The sequence below is a fragment of the Neodiprion lecontei genome, chromosome 4, assembly GCF_021901455.1.
Source record: "Neodiprion lecontei isolate iyNeoLeco1 chromosome 4, iyNeoLeco1.1, whole genome shotgun sequence".
NCBI classification, from domain to species: Eukaryota; Metazoa; Arthropoda; class Insecta; order Hymenoptera; family Diprionidae; genus Neodiprion; species Neodiprion lecontei.
In genome coordinates this window covers 10,000,657-10,019,758 of record NC_060263.1, presented here as the reverse complement: position 1 = coordinate 10,019,758, position 19,102 = coordinate 10,000,657, and the positions used below count along the sequence as shown (strand labels likewise).

The following is a 19,102-nucleotide window of genomic DNA, read 5'->3' as shown; positions in this document are numbered from 1 at the left end:
TCATACGGACCCAATAATGTAACTGGCTATCTCTTTCAACATGGAAAATAACAGTTTGTCACGTAGACATCTGCAAACCGATTCTACAATCATAAAAGATCGGGTCTTTCTAATAATTCGTGATGTTGACTCTGCAGACCTCAACCTCGTTAATTTCAAGTACCAGTTTTTTACCACTGGAAAGATGGAATCCCTGCGTGAAAATCATTGTGGCAACCAGACGATGAATATCTGTTAACCTACAGAATTAGTCGAAAAAAGAAACCTACAGGGTAATTTACTGGTTGCTGAGCACGAGTATAGTTGACGCTGCTATGCTACCTGGGAATCGTGTAAGCGGCTCTCTCACACCCGGGTTTCAAGTTCGGCGATGCATAAATGATCCTGTATATTAAACGATTGATGAATATTACGTACATGCTTCATTGTCCAATGTTTGGTTTGCAGGTGGAGTGTTTTGCAATTGATCAAGCGGAGTTGGACGAGAATCATCACCTAGAGACGTCAAAGTTTTTGTTGACACCTGAAGATCCAGAACGGGCAGTGGACCCTGAAACTCAGGCACGGCTAGAGGCGCTTCTGGAAGCTGCCGGTATTGGTAAATTATCGTCTGGTGATGGGAAGCATCTGGCTGATCACGAGGTGCTTCGTCGTTTGACATCAAGTGTGTCTTGCGCATTAGACGAAGCCGCGGCGGCGTTAACTCGCATGCGCAGCGACAACCCTCGAACCCAGAACGAAAAGCGATCTCTCGTTGAAGCCTGCACGGACGGTGACGTTGGCACGGTGAGAAAACTCCTGACGGAGGGACGCAGCGTACACGAGACTACCGAGGAAGGAGAAAGCCTCCTGTCCCTAGCTTGTTCTGCCGGGTATTACGAATTGGCACAGGTCGGTACTCACCTGCATTACAGAGGACACTCGTCAAATATTTGAGGACTAATCAGCCAGGTCATCTGAAACAAAAGTTAAGAAATGAGAAAAACCGTTCAACAAATCTCTTGTAATATTATTTAGAGCAATGATGATGGAAATTAACGAAACAATATCTTTACTACGTAATAAAAATTAATCTGAGAAAACTCAAGTAATACAAGATTGTAGGTCAGCAATTTGAAAAAGTTATCACAAATAGAATGCTGAAAATGATGAGACTCTCTTCTTTCTTTTATCTAATCCTAATGTTTTTGGGCTTACGATCAGATCTTCACAAATTGTCTGATAAAAATGCATAAAACATGACACAGTATAGTTATACTATACGAATTTAATTTTTTTATAAATATCCGACGTGTATCGTACTTATACAGATATACTTTTAGCCACTATGAAGATAACATTGTGTAAAATATTCAAGGCGAACTCTATACATTTCTATGGTAAAGGAAATGAGTCGAAAAACATTAGAATTCGTTAAAAAAAAATCAAAATACTATCATTAAGAACGTTCTGATGGTGAAATATTTTCTCAAATCTTTGATATCACGGCTTGTATTATTCGAATTTACACTGATTTATTACTATATCACAGAAGGAATGGTGTTCAATTTTTGTTCTCCATCATTGAAGCAACTATAATTTCTGAAGATTTTTACAACGGTCTTTGTGTTCTTTCTGAATTTTTTTATTCAGATGATACAGTCGGTTCATCCTTGATTATTATTAACCCTAGTATGATATTTCTACAGCTAACCATACCCAACAGAAAATATTTACTTTATTCATTCATCAAACTATACGAACTTCTTTTCCAATACGAAACTGAAGAGACTGGCCAGAATCAGCAGCCAAACTCGCTTCTTTTATTCAAATGAAACAGTGATCAAAATTTTGTGAAATCTCTTGTAAAGCTCACATACTTTTGTAAAATCCTAAGCGTCAAACTTTGCCTAATAGTCCTATATGCGGGTGTTTCTACTGCCAATAACAACCCCCTGCTGTACTCTACTCTTCCTTCCTTGTATTGAAAATATAATTCTGATTAATAAAGAATTATTATTATTATTTTTATTAATACTATTATGTTATTATCATAAAGTTTGAAAAATGAAAAATTCATATTTCCTTTAATTTCTCATTCAGTCCTTTGTCAAATCGCTGTGACTTCAAAAATACTTATCTCACCACTATTTCATCAATATTGTGTATTGCAGGTACCGCTTTGATGACAAAAAACAAATGGCTTTGCCAAATTTTTTCTATCACATCAAATTCTATAATTTATAAATCTTTTCTACAATAGTTAAAGATAACAATCCTTGGTTTTCACGTATTCTGCCCTGAGCTACTATGAAATTCAGGTTATATGCCTCAAGCATACCTGTAACGCACTTTTGGTTACCGTCATGTATATAAAGCTGAGCATGCTCGTTATCATTTTTTATTTCAACATCACAAAAACTGTGCAGTAATCATTCTGTTAAAGCTGATATTTTTGTAGTGTAAAGGTTTCTTATTGACACACAAGCTGGTTATATCGATTAGGGTGTGACTAAGCTTTCTCGCAACTCGGTGTGTCTAGTTTCCATCACTTTTTGCAAGCATTGAATCGAAAATGGCTCAATTTTTTTCAAACAATTACTGTAAAACGCTCCTGAAGTTAAAGTTTAAAAATCTAATAACCCAGTAGGGTATTACTATATTACAAATTTGAAGATATTCCTTATTATTGCAGGATAATTGATTATGATCATTGAAAAAACTCAGGCAATGTTTTTTGTTCTCCGTTCAACTTTGATGAAAATGATGATTCTAATTAAGGAAGACGAAACATAACTTTTTTTTAATAAATTGCATTAGCATTGCAATGAATATGAAGAAATTTTCAAAGGTTTTAGTCATTATTCCCTGAATAGTTGTGCAAAGTTTTGAAGAGAGTATTCCAAATTACGGAATCAAAAATTGACCGAAACCAGGAAAATGGTCTTTTGTTATTGGTTTTGCAAGTTTGTCGACTAAAACCTACAGTTAAATTTTATGCCCTGTTGAAATAGATGTAATGGGCAAAAGCTGACAATTGCTAGTTAATGACACAGACGAAACCTTTTCTTTAATTTGAAGCATCGATCACTTTACATAACGACTCTATTTGTACTATTTTGAAAGTACTGTCAATTTCCAAAGTCACCACTCTTACGTACCTGTTGCGAGGTTATATTTTAGTTAATATTCAATACTGATTAACGCATAGTCGACCAGAGTAATTGAATACGTTAACACCATTTGAGTTGAAAATGATCGTAAAATTGTTGTAGTTATCTAATTTTTATTATTGGATTGAAACTATACTGTAGTACAATTACAAGAAGCTGAACAAAAGATCATCTTGTTACCAAGCAACATCAAATAAATATTCATACAAGCAAATAAATCTGCAATTAGGTATATTACAAATGAAAAATTGCGTTTTCGTTCATGTTAAAAGGGCGCATAGATACACCAAAGAAAAGCGCCAAATTTTGTAATACTATACTCAATTTCTATGCGTTGATAACATGATTTCAATATTTCAGAATAGTCTCATTGGTTTAAATGACGTTATCCAGCAATTTGGGTCAAACATCTTGAAACTGGGATATCTATCAAAATCAACAATCTTGCATTTCATTAGTTGAATGTTTACTAAAAATACAGCAACTCTTAAACAAGTACATATTGCTTTCTCAATATATTCCCGATCTATTCACTATCAATTGATTAAATATCGTGGAGCAAACATTTTCACTGTGAAATACTGAAATATGATGCAAAGGCACAATAGTCCCAGTTTTTACATTTTTTGATTACTTGTGCTATGATTTAATTAATTTAATCTGAAGGCAAGCACACCTTAGAAGAGGAATAGCTAAAGTTGATGTATATTATTATCAAATCATGATTAAAAAATGTTTCGTGTGTACCGTAGTAATAATAACCTAAAATTGAAAAGAATATAATATGGGGAGTAAAAATAGAACTGAAATTTGTAATCGTAACTTACAATTAGACAATATTATAACTCAATTCCTAGAAATCTTTTCTCAATGGACAAATATTTCTTTTCCCCCACATTGGAGTAATAATATTATTACTTACCGCTTGGTAAACTGGAAAAATGCAATGATCATACTTTTGCTGTTTATGTTGAATGCCACTCCCATTCATTTGTACAAAACAAATCTAATTGTATATGTATTTCTAGTTAGTTACAGATTAATGGAAAAAAACAAAGATCTCAAATACGAAATAAATCAGAGTAAATAAAAAAAAAAAAAAAAAATTGAGAGAAATTCGAAAGAATTAGGTAAATGTGTAATAAAATGCGCATTATGTTTCATCCAATAATTATTTTTGATAATAATTCACATGTTAAATGTATTCGATTAAATTGTCCACTCGGCAGATTTCATAAAACATAAATATGACAGCTCTCAGCTGATTACATGCAGTGTAAAATTATTTCCCTCTGAATCGTCATCTGCTAAACTATTACTCATTTTTAATACAGTGATACATGTATGGTTATAATTTGCGAATTTATCCGCAGGTACTACTGGCAATGAATGCTAACGTTGAAGATCGTGGCATCAAGGGGGATTGCACCCCCTTGATGGAAGCAGCCAGCGCAGGACATGTGGACATCGTTCTACTTTTATTAGCTCACGGAGCCGATGTCAACGCGCAGTCTACGTCAGGTATGACTTTAAAAATAATAACTACAATTCCCTTGGTAAAACTAACCTTCAGTTGTATTTTGAATATTATGAATAAAAATTAGTCATGTGGTTTCAGTGAAAGTGAATCGCTCCTGATCATTAGTTGACATAGCAATGATGTTGAATGTATTTCCTTTTGTTTTCAGGGAATACGCCTCTGATGTATGGCTGTGCTGGCGGTCATGAGGAGGTAGTAAGAACACTCCTCGAAGCTGGTGCCAACGTAGAAGACCACAATGAAAATGGTCACACCCCCCTAATGGAAGCAGCCAGTGCCGGTCATGTACCAGTTGCTAAAATTCTCCTAGAACATGGCGCTGGCATCAATACTCATTCCAACGAATTCAAAGAGTCTGCTTTGACGCTTGCCTGTTATAAGGGTCACTTAGATATGGTGCGGTTTTTACTTGAAGCTGGAGCTGATCAGGTAAAGGATCCTTAAACTTTCACCATAATCTTTGAGTAAAGATTTTTATTAATTTAGCAAAAGGTCAAAGGTTGTTACTCACTACCTTGCAATAGAGTACGGAATAAGGTTGGGAGCACGTCAATGAAATTTTGAAATTGCTTTCATTTTTAATATCTCATCAAAAATATCCATCCGTTAATTCGTAGATAGGGTATGTCTAGCAGTACCTGTCTCTCGAAATAATTCAAGCCTATTACGATAATTGTGTAGTAGATTGTTTGAAATAACTGTAATATTTTTTCTTTTTTCTTTTGCTGGCACAAGATCTAAACATTAGTTTTTGCAGTACGAAAAATTCACCTCAGAGTAGGATTCTTAGCTCAAACATTAAAGGTGCCTCACAGTATCCGAATTTTTCCCAAAATTAAAAAAAAAATTTACTTATTCTAATTTTTCGCGTAATTTTCTAAATGGGAAAGTATTACATTTTGTGTGGCATCTCTTAGACTTGAACTGAAAATTTTCCACATCGAGATGAATTTTAGTTTGGCAAAAAAATGACCACTTAGATCTTTTTCTAATAAGAAAATGATATTGCCCTAATCTAAATCACTTGCTAACGAATTGGATTATAAATGCAAACGTATTTCCGGGTGATAAACCTCCTTAACTTGAATAATATTTTTGTTAGTTTGGAAATTTGTGGAAGCAAATGTTGGTACGAAAATGAAAATGAAAGCAGAAAAAAAGTAAAGAATTTCGTTGGAGTTTTTCCTCAAACGATTGCAAAAAAAGTCAATAATTGAATGAATTGGCATATCTGCTGACAAATATTTAGATTCTCACTTAATTTTCTTTTCAATATTTCTGAATTTCAATTCCACCTCAAGCACCACATTATTTTTCTCTCAATAACTTTGAGTATTCATGACTATTGCACGGTGAAATGTTTAAAATGCAGTTTATGTGATTATTGGTTTTTTTTTACTTCATACAATGAACTATAGATTGTTACCAGTAAATCATTCATGTATGACAAAACGACTCATAAAGTTTGGAAATTGTACTATTATAATTGTATATTATATTCACTTTGAAACAGGTAATCTATTCACAAGAATAAATTGCTTTATGTCAATAAATGGAAAGTTACCATATGTTATTGGCCATCATTGTAGATTTTGACTGCAAATCTAAGTATAAGCTTGTAATACACGAACTTTTTGACAACTGTGTATTCAATGATGGGCCAAAGGCATTATTCGAAACCTTGTAAGTTACTCTAGCATGTATTTGGAAATTGTAGTTAGCCATCAGGGATTAGGAAAATTTTACAGAAAGAATTTGGCATTTTCCAAGTGATATTATAAAATAGTCTTGGATTGATAAAATGTGTGTGATGCATACTGTCCACAATACTTACATTCTAACAACTTTATTTGTCAGGTCTATGCGAAAATATTTATGCAAAAGATTACATTTTTCAGTTACGCAATGTGATTAGAAATAAAATGTGTACGAATATAGTTAAAACTGATGGCGAAAAACTTCAACTGCACTTTCTGCCATTGTTCTCATGATCCGGTTATTCCACGACTAGAAAATTTGGAATACCTGCACAGTCAGGGGATTTATCTGTTCGGACTGAATTAGCTCCTTTTTAAGGGAAATAAACGTTTAGTATTTTGTTCACGCTTTCATCTGAGGTCATTTCCATGTCTATTTTTTTTCTTGCAGAAAAGTGTCAACATTTTTTTTTTTTTCCCTCCTTCCCCAACTTGAAATTTCTTCTTATGACGCACTGTTCAGAACTATGACTAGCTATAATATTTTTTTTAGGTTATTAAATATCCGTCTTCTAAGATTGTATGAGATTTTAATAAACCGTGAATACTTGCATAGTTAAAACTGATATTCTCTTCTTAATAGGAACATAAAACTGATGAAATGCATACTGCGTTAATGGAAGCCTCCATGGATGGGCACGTTGAGGTGGCTAGGCTACTGTTAGACTCTGGTGCACAAGTCAATATGCCAACGGATAGCTTTGAATCTCCATTAACCTTGGCAGCATGCGGGGGCCACGTCGATCTGGCCATGCTACTCATCGAACGAGGAGCGAATATCGAAGAAGTCAACGACGAAGGTTATACACCTTTAATGGAAGCAGCTAGAGAAGGACATGAGGAAATGGTGGCTCTACTTCTCAGTCAAGGTGAATATTTTCATCCAGCTTGAACACTCTCGTCCTAAAAGTGTGAAAGTAAATGTTATCCCGGCAATTGTTTATCTCCAAATGAATAATCGTGATTCCTATTCTTTTCAGGAGCGAATATCAATGCTCAAACAGAAGAAACCCAAGAAACAGCTTTAACACTCGCGTGTTGCGGAGGTTTCCTAGAAGTAGCCGATTTCCTCATCAAGGCAGGTGCGGATATAGAACTGGGCGCATCCACCCCTCTAATGGAAGCAGCTCAGGAAGGACATATAGAACTTGTTCGATATCTGCTGGAATCCACTGCCGATGTTCATGCCCAAACTCAAACGGGTGATACAGCATTAACGTATGCTTGCGAGAATGGTCACACCGATGTTGCCGATCTCCTACTGCAGTATGCAGCGGATCTGGTAATAAATACTTGAATTATTTTTCTAGTATCATATTTTTACACGTGATGATGTTGGTTCAAGAAATGGCATCACTCTTTTGCACTGAATTTTTAAGTCCACTTTGGATAGCTGCTACTGGTGTTGGAAGAATCAGCAACCACCGATTATACAGCTGAAAGATACTAGTTTTATCTTTATTTTAATTTTGGAATTTTAATTTTGGAATTTCAAAAACGATCCGTAATTTTTCAAGTTTTGACACCTTGTATCCATTATGTGAAAAACGAAAGTAAAATTGTTTTCAAATTCAACATGTTAATAGTTATGGTTGGAAGTGAAAACTCTAATGTCTTCAGAGTTCTTTTTTTTCCAGTATGGTTGTCTATAATTTTATTGAATACTCGTATGTCTTTAGTATCTTTTCTGCTACATGGATTTTGAACCAGAATGATACAGACATCATAATTACCAAATTTTATAAAAATCATACAAACCTTTTCTGAGGTAATGTTATGGTTTGAAATTTTGCAATGTACTATTTCAAGTAAAACTAGTCCAAAATTAAACAATCATAGATGACTTTTCGGATTTTTATGTTAAAAATGAAGATAAAATTTGGTTGGTTGCGAATATCCACGCATCAATAGCAGCAAAGTTAACTTGAAGAACAAGCGTGAAATGGTGACCCTTCGTCCTTGATCATTTAGTTGCAAGTTCATGTTGTATTTATGATTGCCATGTATAAGACCTCGTTTCGTAGACTTTTCCCAATTCTATGCAAAATTTCAATAAGTGGTAGAAATTTTTACATTACGAATTTATCCTCTACAAAAAATTGGCCGTTTACTATCGTTTTGTAAGAACCTGCAAAATGAATTTATAAAACCCGACGGTTTCAGATTAATGAAAAAGAGTTGTACCTTTTAGTAGAGAGCTTATTAAATTCTTGATTTTATTATTAATTGACAAAAAATCATCGTTCCTTTGGAAACTTCACATTTACAGGTTGGATTGTAGCGAATTTTGAAGCATAGAATCCAGTTATTATGACACGCAAGAATTTTTATTTCTTTCTGGTCCAAGTGGCAATTTAGCTATCAAGCTTCGATTGTACATGGAAGACTTGAATCCGGATTTGATTGAATTTAATGAATTTCACAGGAACATGAATCTGAGGGAGGAAGAACTCCACTGATGAAGGCGTGCCGTGCCGGTCATCTTTGTACAGTGCAGTTTCTCATATCTAAACGTGCGGATGTCAATAGACAAACAACCAACAACGACCATACACCTCTCTCTCTGGCTTGTGCTGGGGGGCATATTACAGTTGTCGAACTTCTCCTCGCACAGTCTGCCGATCCATTCCATAAACTCAAGGTAAGAATTTATTTAACTCTATGGATCGATGCATCACTGTTTTCATTTGACATTTAACTTTAAATTTTATGTTTGAGCGGTTTAGTTGACAAATTTTACCAAATTTTGTCTGAGATATCTTTCAAATATTAGCTGGGCACTGAATATTATTAGCTAGTTACCATTTCATGGGAGAATTAAATCCTCAAAAATATATTAATCTATCTTCAAAGATACTTGAACTGAACAAAATTTTGAATATGCGAGGATAAGACTTTGATTGCAGGGTATTTGTAAGCACAATATTGAAGAAGTTTGATTGAGCAAAAATCGCTACTATTTATTAGGTAATCTTATTACGAAATAGTTTTAAATTGAGTATTTATCAAATTATTTCATCAAGCTACGAAGATTCTTTTAAAACTACGAAAATAGAAAATATTGGAATAATAAAGGAAATCTTATTTAAGCTTATATCCATCAATACTTCATTTCAACTTCTTAAGAATGTTTAAAAATCTATAAAATACGTTTGACTTCGCTCTACAATAACTTATTTTTAATCAAAAGACTATTTTCTGCAAATTCACTAAAGCAGTTTCTTTTTTTATCTTGACATCGTTAAATATTTGATTTTACAATACTGCACCGATATTGATTATGATCAAGAAATCGCAATATTGAATTGACTACTGACACAAAAAAAAATTCCTGTTAGTGACGTTGTAAAATATAGTCTTGTGAATAAAATGAATCGTAGAGTGATGTTGAACGAATCTGCTTGATTTTTCACAACTGTTAGCATGATCATAAAACGGAATTCTTAATGTATTTCTCATCGTGCAAAACGTCTCATCACAAGTAAATTGTCTTTTACTTCAAAACACGTTTCATTAGTCACACATCCGTTGTACAGCATTTTCTAACGTTTGTATGTGCGTAATATTACAAGCAAATTCGATTCGATTGAAATTTATGAAAGAACAAAACCAACGACTTGATGGAGATTCGGCCCAACAAAATTTCTTTGAATATTCGTTGACTTCTAGTTACGAAAAAGTGTCCCAAATTTCATCATCGTTCGAATTTTCCACCAATTTTTCTAGAATTTGGTACACGACAGTTCGTTTTCAATTAATATGTTGCATATTTTGTCACATGTTAGTTAATGACACACATATTATACATACACAACTTCGCGCTACTCATGCCGATTTATCTCATTTATCATATACATATCATTTATATATATGGGGCATTCTCCATCAATTTAGATATTTTCTTTCAAACTTTTAGGTATTGCTAATAAATAATAAAAAAAAGTAGTCACTGTGAACTTTTTTCGATTTTGAAATCAATTCTTTTAGGGGATGAACGTTTTTTTTTTTTTTGTAATTTATATAACTTGGGTCGGGTGGGACTGGCTAAAAAGTTATTGATATATGAAATTTTTTCTTATTTTGCCCTGAACTTCATGATATTGTAGGTTTTCTATTTTTATTCATATTATCAAAGGCTTTCTGGAGCACGTAGGAAAAAAATTAAATGAATTTTTTTCCAAGTGATCAGACTCTCCTGATATCGCTTTTAATTATATATAATCTGTAGGGATATGCAGTAAAAAGCCTACGAAAAATCGGCATAACAGGCATCGACTATGTAATGAAATTAAATTTTTATTTTCAATTCTCAGCACTAAACAGAACAACCATTAGCGTTACTCCATGTGAAGGTACCTTTTCCAAATCGCTTCAGTACTAACGATATACAGAAATTAGAATTATAGATAGTTATAACAGATTTGCAGACAAACTTTAAACTCCACTAAATAGCCGATGCCCACTATGCCGAATTTTCTGCAGGTTTTTTTACATACTTATGTAGATTATACAAGATAAAAATTAATACCAACGTTGTTCCAGTAAGTGAAGTAAATTAATTTTCAATTTTTTATGCTTGAAACAGTCTTTGCAATAAGAATAAAAATTTATCTCAGAATATTCGTACACAATTGTACTAACAGAATGTATGAAAAATAAGAAATTGATTAAAAAAAAATTCTAAACCGTTCTGTTCCCCTTAAAATTTGATACAAACTTCAGCAGTAATTTTCTATCTCCCATTCTCTTTGTTTTGAGGTACCCTTGAGTAGCTTCGCTATTGTCTAGTTTCTCTCCCTTTTTTACTACCCATTGGTACCTGTGTTTATCCAAGTTTCTTTTTCTGAGGATCGTCTTATTTTTCTGTCTGATTTTCTTCTATAGCATAGATCTGTGTGTCTTTCAGCATGTGTATGACTGGCACTATTATGACTGTTTCTTCGAATGATTCTCATTCTACCAAAAAATTGGTTGTATGCTCTCTTCGTTTTCGTGATTTTGTTGCCATCACTATTCTCTTAATTTAATCCTAATCTTTTGCTAAACAAGTTTGAAACTACTTTTTTTTTAGTATTTCTTCTTTTAATTTGGCTCTTATCAGGATGTTCTTTCTTTCATCTTTTCTTTCATTTATCTCGCAATTTACTCTCGGTTGTGATCAGTCTTGACTTGGTGCCGGGCCAGAATTTTTTTCTTTTAGACTCGGTATTATTGACAGATTCTACTTTCGTTTAACAATCTTCTTCGCTTTTTCCTGTTTTTATCTTCCTTACTAGTTTCTTCATTTTATGTAATATTAATTACTTTCTTTCTTCTTCGTAGATACTGTCACTTCCATTTATCTGTTCTTTTGCTATCGATTTTACCATTGATCCATTTTGGGTAATTTTTTTCACTTTCTGTTCTGTGTTTTTCGTCTCATTTACTCTCATTTCGGATAGTTTATTGCCTTGTTTGTATAATTTTTTCTTAAAAAATAATTATTCTGATCTAAATTCTTTTGCCTGATGTTTTTTTTCCTGGAAAAGGTATAGCCGGGTTAATATGGGAAATCTGCCCCCGCGGCTTTTTTGACTCGCACTTGGAGGATCGATTTGGTATCGAATAAAAATAATTCACCTAAATTTTTAGCTCTTTACCCTAAACGGTTTTCGAGATTTTCAAAAAAACCTGTTTTTTAGATTTTATTTTAATTTTTATAGTAAAATTCAAAATCAATCAATGATTAATTTTTTCCTAATTCTTAGGAGTCTAAGACATGAAAAAAAAATGTGATCATGATTCTTAAACGAAAAACCAATTTTTAGCAACTATTGAAGATTAATCATTAACAGATAAACAAAAGATGAGGAATTAAATTTGTGTATTATTTGCTTTCAATCAATTTTTGCAGTTGGTTTTCTTTATTGACTCAATTTTCATGATACCAAACATATCGTATCATTGCAATAGACACTCTCCTTCTTACAGTACGTGATTTGAGGAAAGTTCTATTCAACAACACAGTTGTGGTAACGATACCTGATTTCATGGTTGGTTCGCAGTATAAAGAATCTTTGTACAGATATGCTTTTACATTATTGCTTCTGGAATTATGTATTTTTAAATTTCGTAGCCTGTAATGATTTCAAAATTATTATAAGTTTGTGGGAAGCCGAATTTTATTTATTGTTAACTGGTATCATTACTGTAATACAGAGATTGTTCAGCTATATTGGTATGAATTTCATTCTTCTACTTGTAGGACAATTCAACAATGCTGATAGAAGCAGCCAAAGGTGGACACACGAATGTTGTCCAACTTCTGCTCGATTACCCTCACAGTATCATGATGAGTACACCGCACAACGCAACCACCACCCCCATGCTACTGCCTCAACAGCAGCAACAACAACAACAGCAGCAGCAGCAACAGCACCAGCAGCAGCAACAACAGCAGCAGCAGCAGCCGCAGCAGCAGCAACAACAACAGCAGCAGCAGCAGCAACAGCAGCAGCAACCACAACAGCAACACCAACTGCATCAGCAGCAGCAGCAGCAACAACAACAGCGTCACCAACAGCAGCATCAAATACAACAACAACAACAACAACAACACCAACAACAGCAACAATTGCAGACACAGAATCTACAACAACAGCAAAAAGCACTGCCGCAACAACTTACTCATCAACAAGACGCGACCCACCAGCAACAACCACCAACTCAACAGCAACAGCAGCAGCAAGCAACGGAGCAATCGCAAACCCAGAATCTGCAGCCAAAGCATAACACACAGAAATCGTTGCTTAGAAAGAACCGTTCTGTGACGGTGCTTCCAGATATGAGTCTAACTTCTGCTGAAGCACAACAAGTGCGAACACAACCCGCAGGTGAAGCGGTTGCCTCCACTAAAGATGATACGAATATTTTGGATAAAGGGAGCGGGGGTCTCACCAGCCTTTCAGAACCTAATATTAGCGTAAGTCCGGCGCCAGTCTCAGTTCCGCCTAACTCTGATGGACGGAAGCATACACGACAGGAACAGATCCTCAAGAAACAACAAATTCTTGAAGAATTGCAGGTAAAACATTTTTCCAACACAATAGTTTTGTTTTCGATAACGTTTCCACTGCTTCAGAAACTAACGAATCGCTGTTGAATGGAACAAGTTTGCAAAGCCAACATTGTAATCACGTGTTATCCGGGAACAAAATAATCAGCGGTTAAAATTTTATGCACATGATAGTACAAATACAAAATAGGTATATTCTCATTCAATATAGCACGGTGTTGATTAAAAATTTTAAACGCGACGTCATTGAAATTACTGGAATAATTTAATACAGTAATGCATACCTTCTTCTGTTTTTGAAGAGGGTTGAGAGAGAGTTGCAAATCAAGGGGGCAGGCCACCTGTTCTTGGGTTCATCCAGTACGCCCGTAGATCCCTTGGTGACACAACAACAGCAGCAGCAGCAACAACAGCAGCAGCAGCAGCAGCAACAGCAACAACAACAACAGCAGCAACGGCAAGATATTACCGAACCTGACTCGCTGTTACCGGGCATGCTGAACATTGACCTCTCTAACCAATCTGCAGGCACATCTCATGGTATGTTCGATGATGATCAATAATAATCGTATACATGTTATATTATGACGTATATGTAAGGTTCCAACGTTCTTTATTTTTTAAATTTTGCAAAATATTTATCTTTACACGCAACGCGTAAGAAATCTTTTAGTCGTTGATTGATTTCTTCTTTTTTTATGGTTTATTATTAGCACCTTGTATGCACTAACAACCAAACTGCGGATTGTACTAACGATCCGGTTTTACAGTATCGGCAATGGCTTAGGTTTTACTGTAGAACTCTTTTACAAACGAGAACTACATTATCTTTTGATATATTAAGTGGCAACGCGCAGTCTGATCAACTAGAAAGCATTTGAAGAATTCAAACGTTCACTCTAGAATATCCATTCTCCTTCCCAACCATTTATCCGACCATCCAATACACGTTGTTGACAGCGATGGACTTCGGTGTACAGTTTAGCTCGAGTGCAAGTGATTTAACAACTAATGATAGTGTAAGTTGCATTTGTTTTCGTTTTGAATGAGATATTGATATGAGCTTGTGCAGAGAATGATATTGTTTGTAAATCGTTAATCTCTTTCGTGACTGCTGACAACAATTGGCGTCAAATTAATAGTTTTGCATCAAGGACAATTTTTATGACTAACCGAGCTACTCGTTCAAATGTGATCAGCTCCAGAAAAAAAATTGTGATAATCAATCATATCGATCATATCGTTGTATTGTTTCAAGTTTCTATCCGTTTTGTTATGAATAAAGTTTCGAAATTATGAAGTATTGCCGTAGCATGCTTCTGTATGACATCTGGTTACGATTCTATATCATTCCGCGATCTAACGTCGAAATAAATAATTCCCGCTGTCATTTATTTCTTTATGTTATTACGGAAAATAATTTCTACTATCATAATTTATCGGATTGATATCACGTTTTGGAATATATATTCGTTAGTTGTTAAAAATTTTTGATTTATTTTTGTGAATAACATACTAGACTTTTTTTTTTCTGTTTTACTATCTTAGTCTCAAGCGTTGATCCTTCTTAGTAACAATTTTGGATGGATCGTATTAATCTATCAATTAGAAATAACTAATTTCGGTAGAACACACATCAATAAAGTAAACTTCAAAGTGTTGTTGTAAAGTGTGTAAGATACGCTACTGGCAGAATTAAAATTTATTCAATGAAAGTTTTCGCCATCATTACCTTTATACATACACATAGGAATGTTAGTAAAAGCTTATTCGTACCTGTAGCATCTTTCACTTGGAAATTGTGAATAGTCAATTCACGTAATGCGCAGGCAATGAGCTGGATTAGTTTGATGTATGACAATACAATGAATTGCATTGTTGTTTTGTCAGGGCTGGTTTGTGGTTCCGGTGGTATGTCGGAAGGCCTGTTCGCTCATCAGGGAACGAACCACGCGATCTCGTGCCACCTTGCTTACCTCCGCGGACAAAATGCTGCCCTTGCAGGAAAAATGGCCCTACTCGCAGAAAATGGCCAGCAAATCACTGTACAAGGCTCCTGCCTGCAACAGGCGCAACAACCACTGCCCATGCTCCCTTCTGCGACGGAAACTGTTCCTAGCGCAAGCAACTTTCCTACCACTCCACCTCTGTCTCTCGCTTCTATCACCGTTACCTCTACTTCCGCTGTAGCAGCGTCAAATATGACCTTGACAACAACTCCAAGTCCACCTAATATTTCCACACCTCCTACCGTCACAACTGCCTCCCAGCCGATCACTGCGAGCAGTGACGTAAGCCATAACACAGCCATAAGCGACCGCCCTAAAGCCAAACCTGCATCTAAGAAGGAAGGTAAAAACGTTCGTAAAGCTGCGTCTGGCACGACAGGTGGTAAGCTACAGCAGCAGCACGTTACCCTAATGGCTGGTCTTCAGCAGCAGTATCAGCAGAAGCAGCGCCAGCATACCTATCAAGTGCACCAGGTCCATCAACTCCAGCAACTCAATCAACAGCTTCAACTACAGCTCGACCAAGTTCAGGTGCGTAGCTTTTAATCATTCATATATTCATTGCGTGTTAGGAATAACCCAAGAAAGTATTCCATATTCTGATGATGAAAATGAAAATGTATTTCACGGTCACTTACGACTGAAAGAATTGCACACACTAATTGGAAGTAAATGAACCGAAACCTATTTGATTAGAAAAAATTTTAGATCGTCTAATTATCTTGATCCTTGAATCTAACTTGCAACAATTGGACGATACATACGTAAACTATTGCCTTTTATTATTATTATTAAGTATGTAAACGAGGGTGGTATTAATTTGGATTATTTGGGGTATTTTTGAATGTCGCCGGGTTCCCTCCCTAAATCGGTTTTAAGTAAATATGACAAAAATCTATGTAAAGTCCCAGCATTTTATTAGAATGGGAAGCTGTACTAAACCAAATTTTTTTTCTGGTTTATAAATGTAAACCTTTGGTTAGACATTACGCAAAATTTTTGAAAATTGTATCACTTATTTCGAACGAAATGCAATAATGTCTGCGTATACCCGGCATTTCAGACCATCTCAACTTGGCTATGATCCTTACCATCGTAATTTTACTCTAGGGTCAAACTTTTTGTTTTTTCACAAAGGACTTACTGTGTAAAATTTATTACAATTTATTACGGCTAACGACAATTGCGCTAATCAAGCAAATGCTAAAAAACTAAATTTCTTTCAAGATCTGAAACCTTGTAAACTGTTTTCATTTGTAACGCCCCAACAATGTGGTTAGAGGAGAGTAAAATTAAAGATGTCAAGGGTCATGGCCAAGTCTACGTGGTCCAGAACGCCCCATATATATTTGCACCATTACCCTCGAGTTTTAAAATGCGATTGTTTAAGAAACGTAAGTACCAAAAGGAAAAGTATCGGTAGTTTCGAAATGGAAGTTGAAAAAGAATCTATAATCACTGACAAAAATTTTTCTCAACGGGTAGAATATCATGATAAATTGGGGAGTAAAGCTGAGAGTGCGAGGGTCTAAACTCCTTGTTCGAGTAGAAGTGGTCTACTTCATATATTATTATCAAATAAATGCAACTGGCAATACAAATTTTAGGCACAAATCAGTCTTACTGCTTATTTTGGAATAAAAGATCATAAGAAATTTTCTTCATTCTTGGGTATTATAGACTCATGATAAAGATGTTGCTTTTGATCTACTTTCGTGCAAAGGGCTAGTACTGCAAGGTTGATGGGTCAGCAGTGCAGCTGGTTTCATCCGTTACAGTACAACCTTGATTATCCAAAATCAATTGGGATCAGTTATAGTTTGAATTAGCGATAGATCTGAGAAGAGGCAGTAATGTCGAGTTAAGCGTTGTCACATAATAAAAAGTGCCTGCAACTTAACACATTGGTACACAGATTTGTATGTTATTTTTAGACACATAATGTGTTTGACTTCCAAATTTAAACCAAAATATCGTTTATTCTAGGACAAAGTTTTGAATGGATTTTCTTCCATATTTAATTATAACAGTACATTTATATATGTCAAACATTCAGGCTAACTTTCGTGTAGATACAGTCACAGTTTGGATTAGGAAGGGTGCAAATGACAGTCGTTTAAATAATCGAGCTTCTACTGTACCAACTTATTTACACTTGTTTATTTGGCAACTTAAATAGTTATTACAAAACAGCGCAGTAAATTTGGATTCATTACCCTATATCACTGGAGATAACAAAGTTAAGAGTTTTTAGGTATTTACATTCATTGTTCATTCCGATTTTTAAGTATACTTAAAAGCGATCAGCTGCTTTTTTTTTTAATTTCTGTTTTCCCCAAAAATGAAAAGAACAACTGTGTCAGTCGCATTCATGACGTTGAATAAATGACCCTGCCAGTATATTTGGCAACAAAATTCGCAAGATTTTGCTATATTTTTCGACAATCCAAAGAGAAAGCTTTCATTAGGTTGTACACAAGCCTCTTACGAGTAGATAAATTTCCAGAAATTATATTTTATGTAATGCGTATTCAAGTAATTGTTTGTATTAAGTTGGACCAAAATGAAAACACATTTCCAATTTACTATTATTAGAACTTTTGGGGTATCAGCCGATTTTTCACGCAAAAATTCAAATACAATCGAATCATTTATAGTTTTTTTAAGCTCAAGTTGAACAAAAGGAATTATCTAGGTTGTAGGACTTACGATTATTGATTGCTTGGCAAAATTTTTCCTCAAAAGAATCGAATGACTCCCTCTTGTTATTATTGTGAAAACTCATAAACCGAGAACAGATTAGGATAAATATTATAGATAAAATGATTCATAGTGTCTTATAGATGGTTGCAGAGGTTTTTATGGATATCATTTAAACTTCATAAAAACACAACAGCGATAACTCTTAGTTGATTTTCTGCCGCCCTGTTGAAGTTACACTCTTGAAAATACCGCAATTTTTCACAAATGTAATATTAATGTATTCGAGCCATGCAAAAATCATATATTATAATTTCATCCACTTCTGGAGTTATTTAAAGCTGATTTTTCTCTGCCCTTGCTTCTGTCTAGCTTTTTCTTAACCTAAACGCACAGTTGTAAAATATGTGCGGTATTATCTACTGTTTCATTTATTTTGCGATAATTTTTATACATTGGAAAATAAAAAAATCTCCATATGGTAGCAATATGTATAGAATACATGTAAAAATAGGTAGGTAATCGACTTGTTGAAGGACGTAAACGTGGGGCCACCTTCATTTACAAGAGTCGAATAATATGCCCAAGTGCAATCACATTTCGGCCAGGCAATTTCTCTTTGTCTCTTCTTGCCTCTTTAAAAATCATTTAGAATCTGCAGGTATTGATAGGAAAAGCACTCCCGAACAAGTCATTTTGGCCTGTGGAAGACTCAGTTATCAGCTTTAAAGGTTTTTCTGTAACGATGAATAGTGCAGACACTTTGCATTGGTGGTTCCACCATCAGTGGATTTCTGACAAATAGTATCATTGTATCTTTTTAGATCACGAGTCTAGTATTCGGCTGATATCAGGCAGGACAGCTCGTGCTGATTCTCTGCTAGTCCAAG

At 34.8% G+C, this 19,102-nt stretch overlaps 1 protein-coding gene across 8 annotated transcripts in view; it reads left to right on the top strand.

Moving 5' to 3' along the window:
* Window positions 1-19,102, top strand: part of LOC107224575 (ankyrin repeat domain-containing protein 17) — a 46,037-nt gene that overhangs the window by 4,853 nt on the left and 22,082 nt on the right. For 6 of the 8 annotated variants that reach the window (XM_046738231.1, XM_046738226.1, XM_046738232.1 and 3 more), the window contains exons 2-10: window positions 448-891; window positions 4,526-4,673; window positions 4,841-5,121; window positions 7,033-7,318; window positions 7,430-7,731; window positions 8,875-9,090; window positions 12,694-13,512; window positions 13,806-14,043; window positions 15,394-16,043. In XM_046738231.1, the coding sequence (XP_046594187.1) occupies window positions 448-891; window positions 4,526-4,673; window positions 4,841-5,121; window positions 7,033-7,318; window positions 7,430-7,731; window positions 8,875-9,090; window positions 12,694-13,512; window positions 13,806-14,043; window positions 15,394-16,043 (3,384 nt within the window). Of the gene's footprint in view, window positions 1-113; window positions 333-447; window positions 892-4,525; window positions 4,674-4,840; window positions 5,122-7,032; window positions 7,319-7,429; window positions 7,732-8,874; window positions 9,091-12,693; window positions 13,513-13,805; window positions 14,044-15,393; window positions 16,044-19,102 lie in introns of those variants that run through there. The other 2 variants (XM_046738229.1, XM_046738233.1) reach the window with 2 other exon arrangements.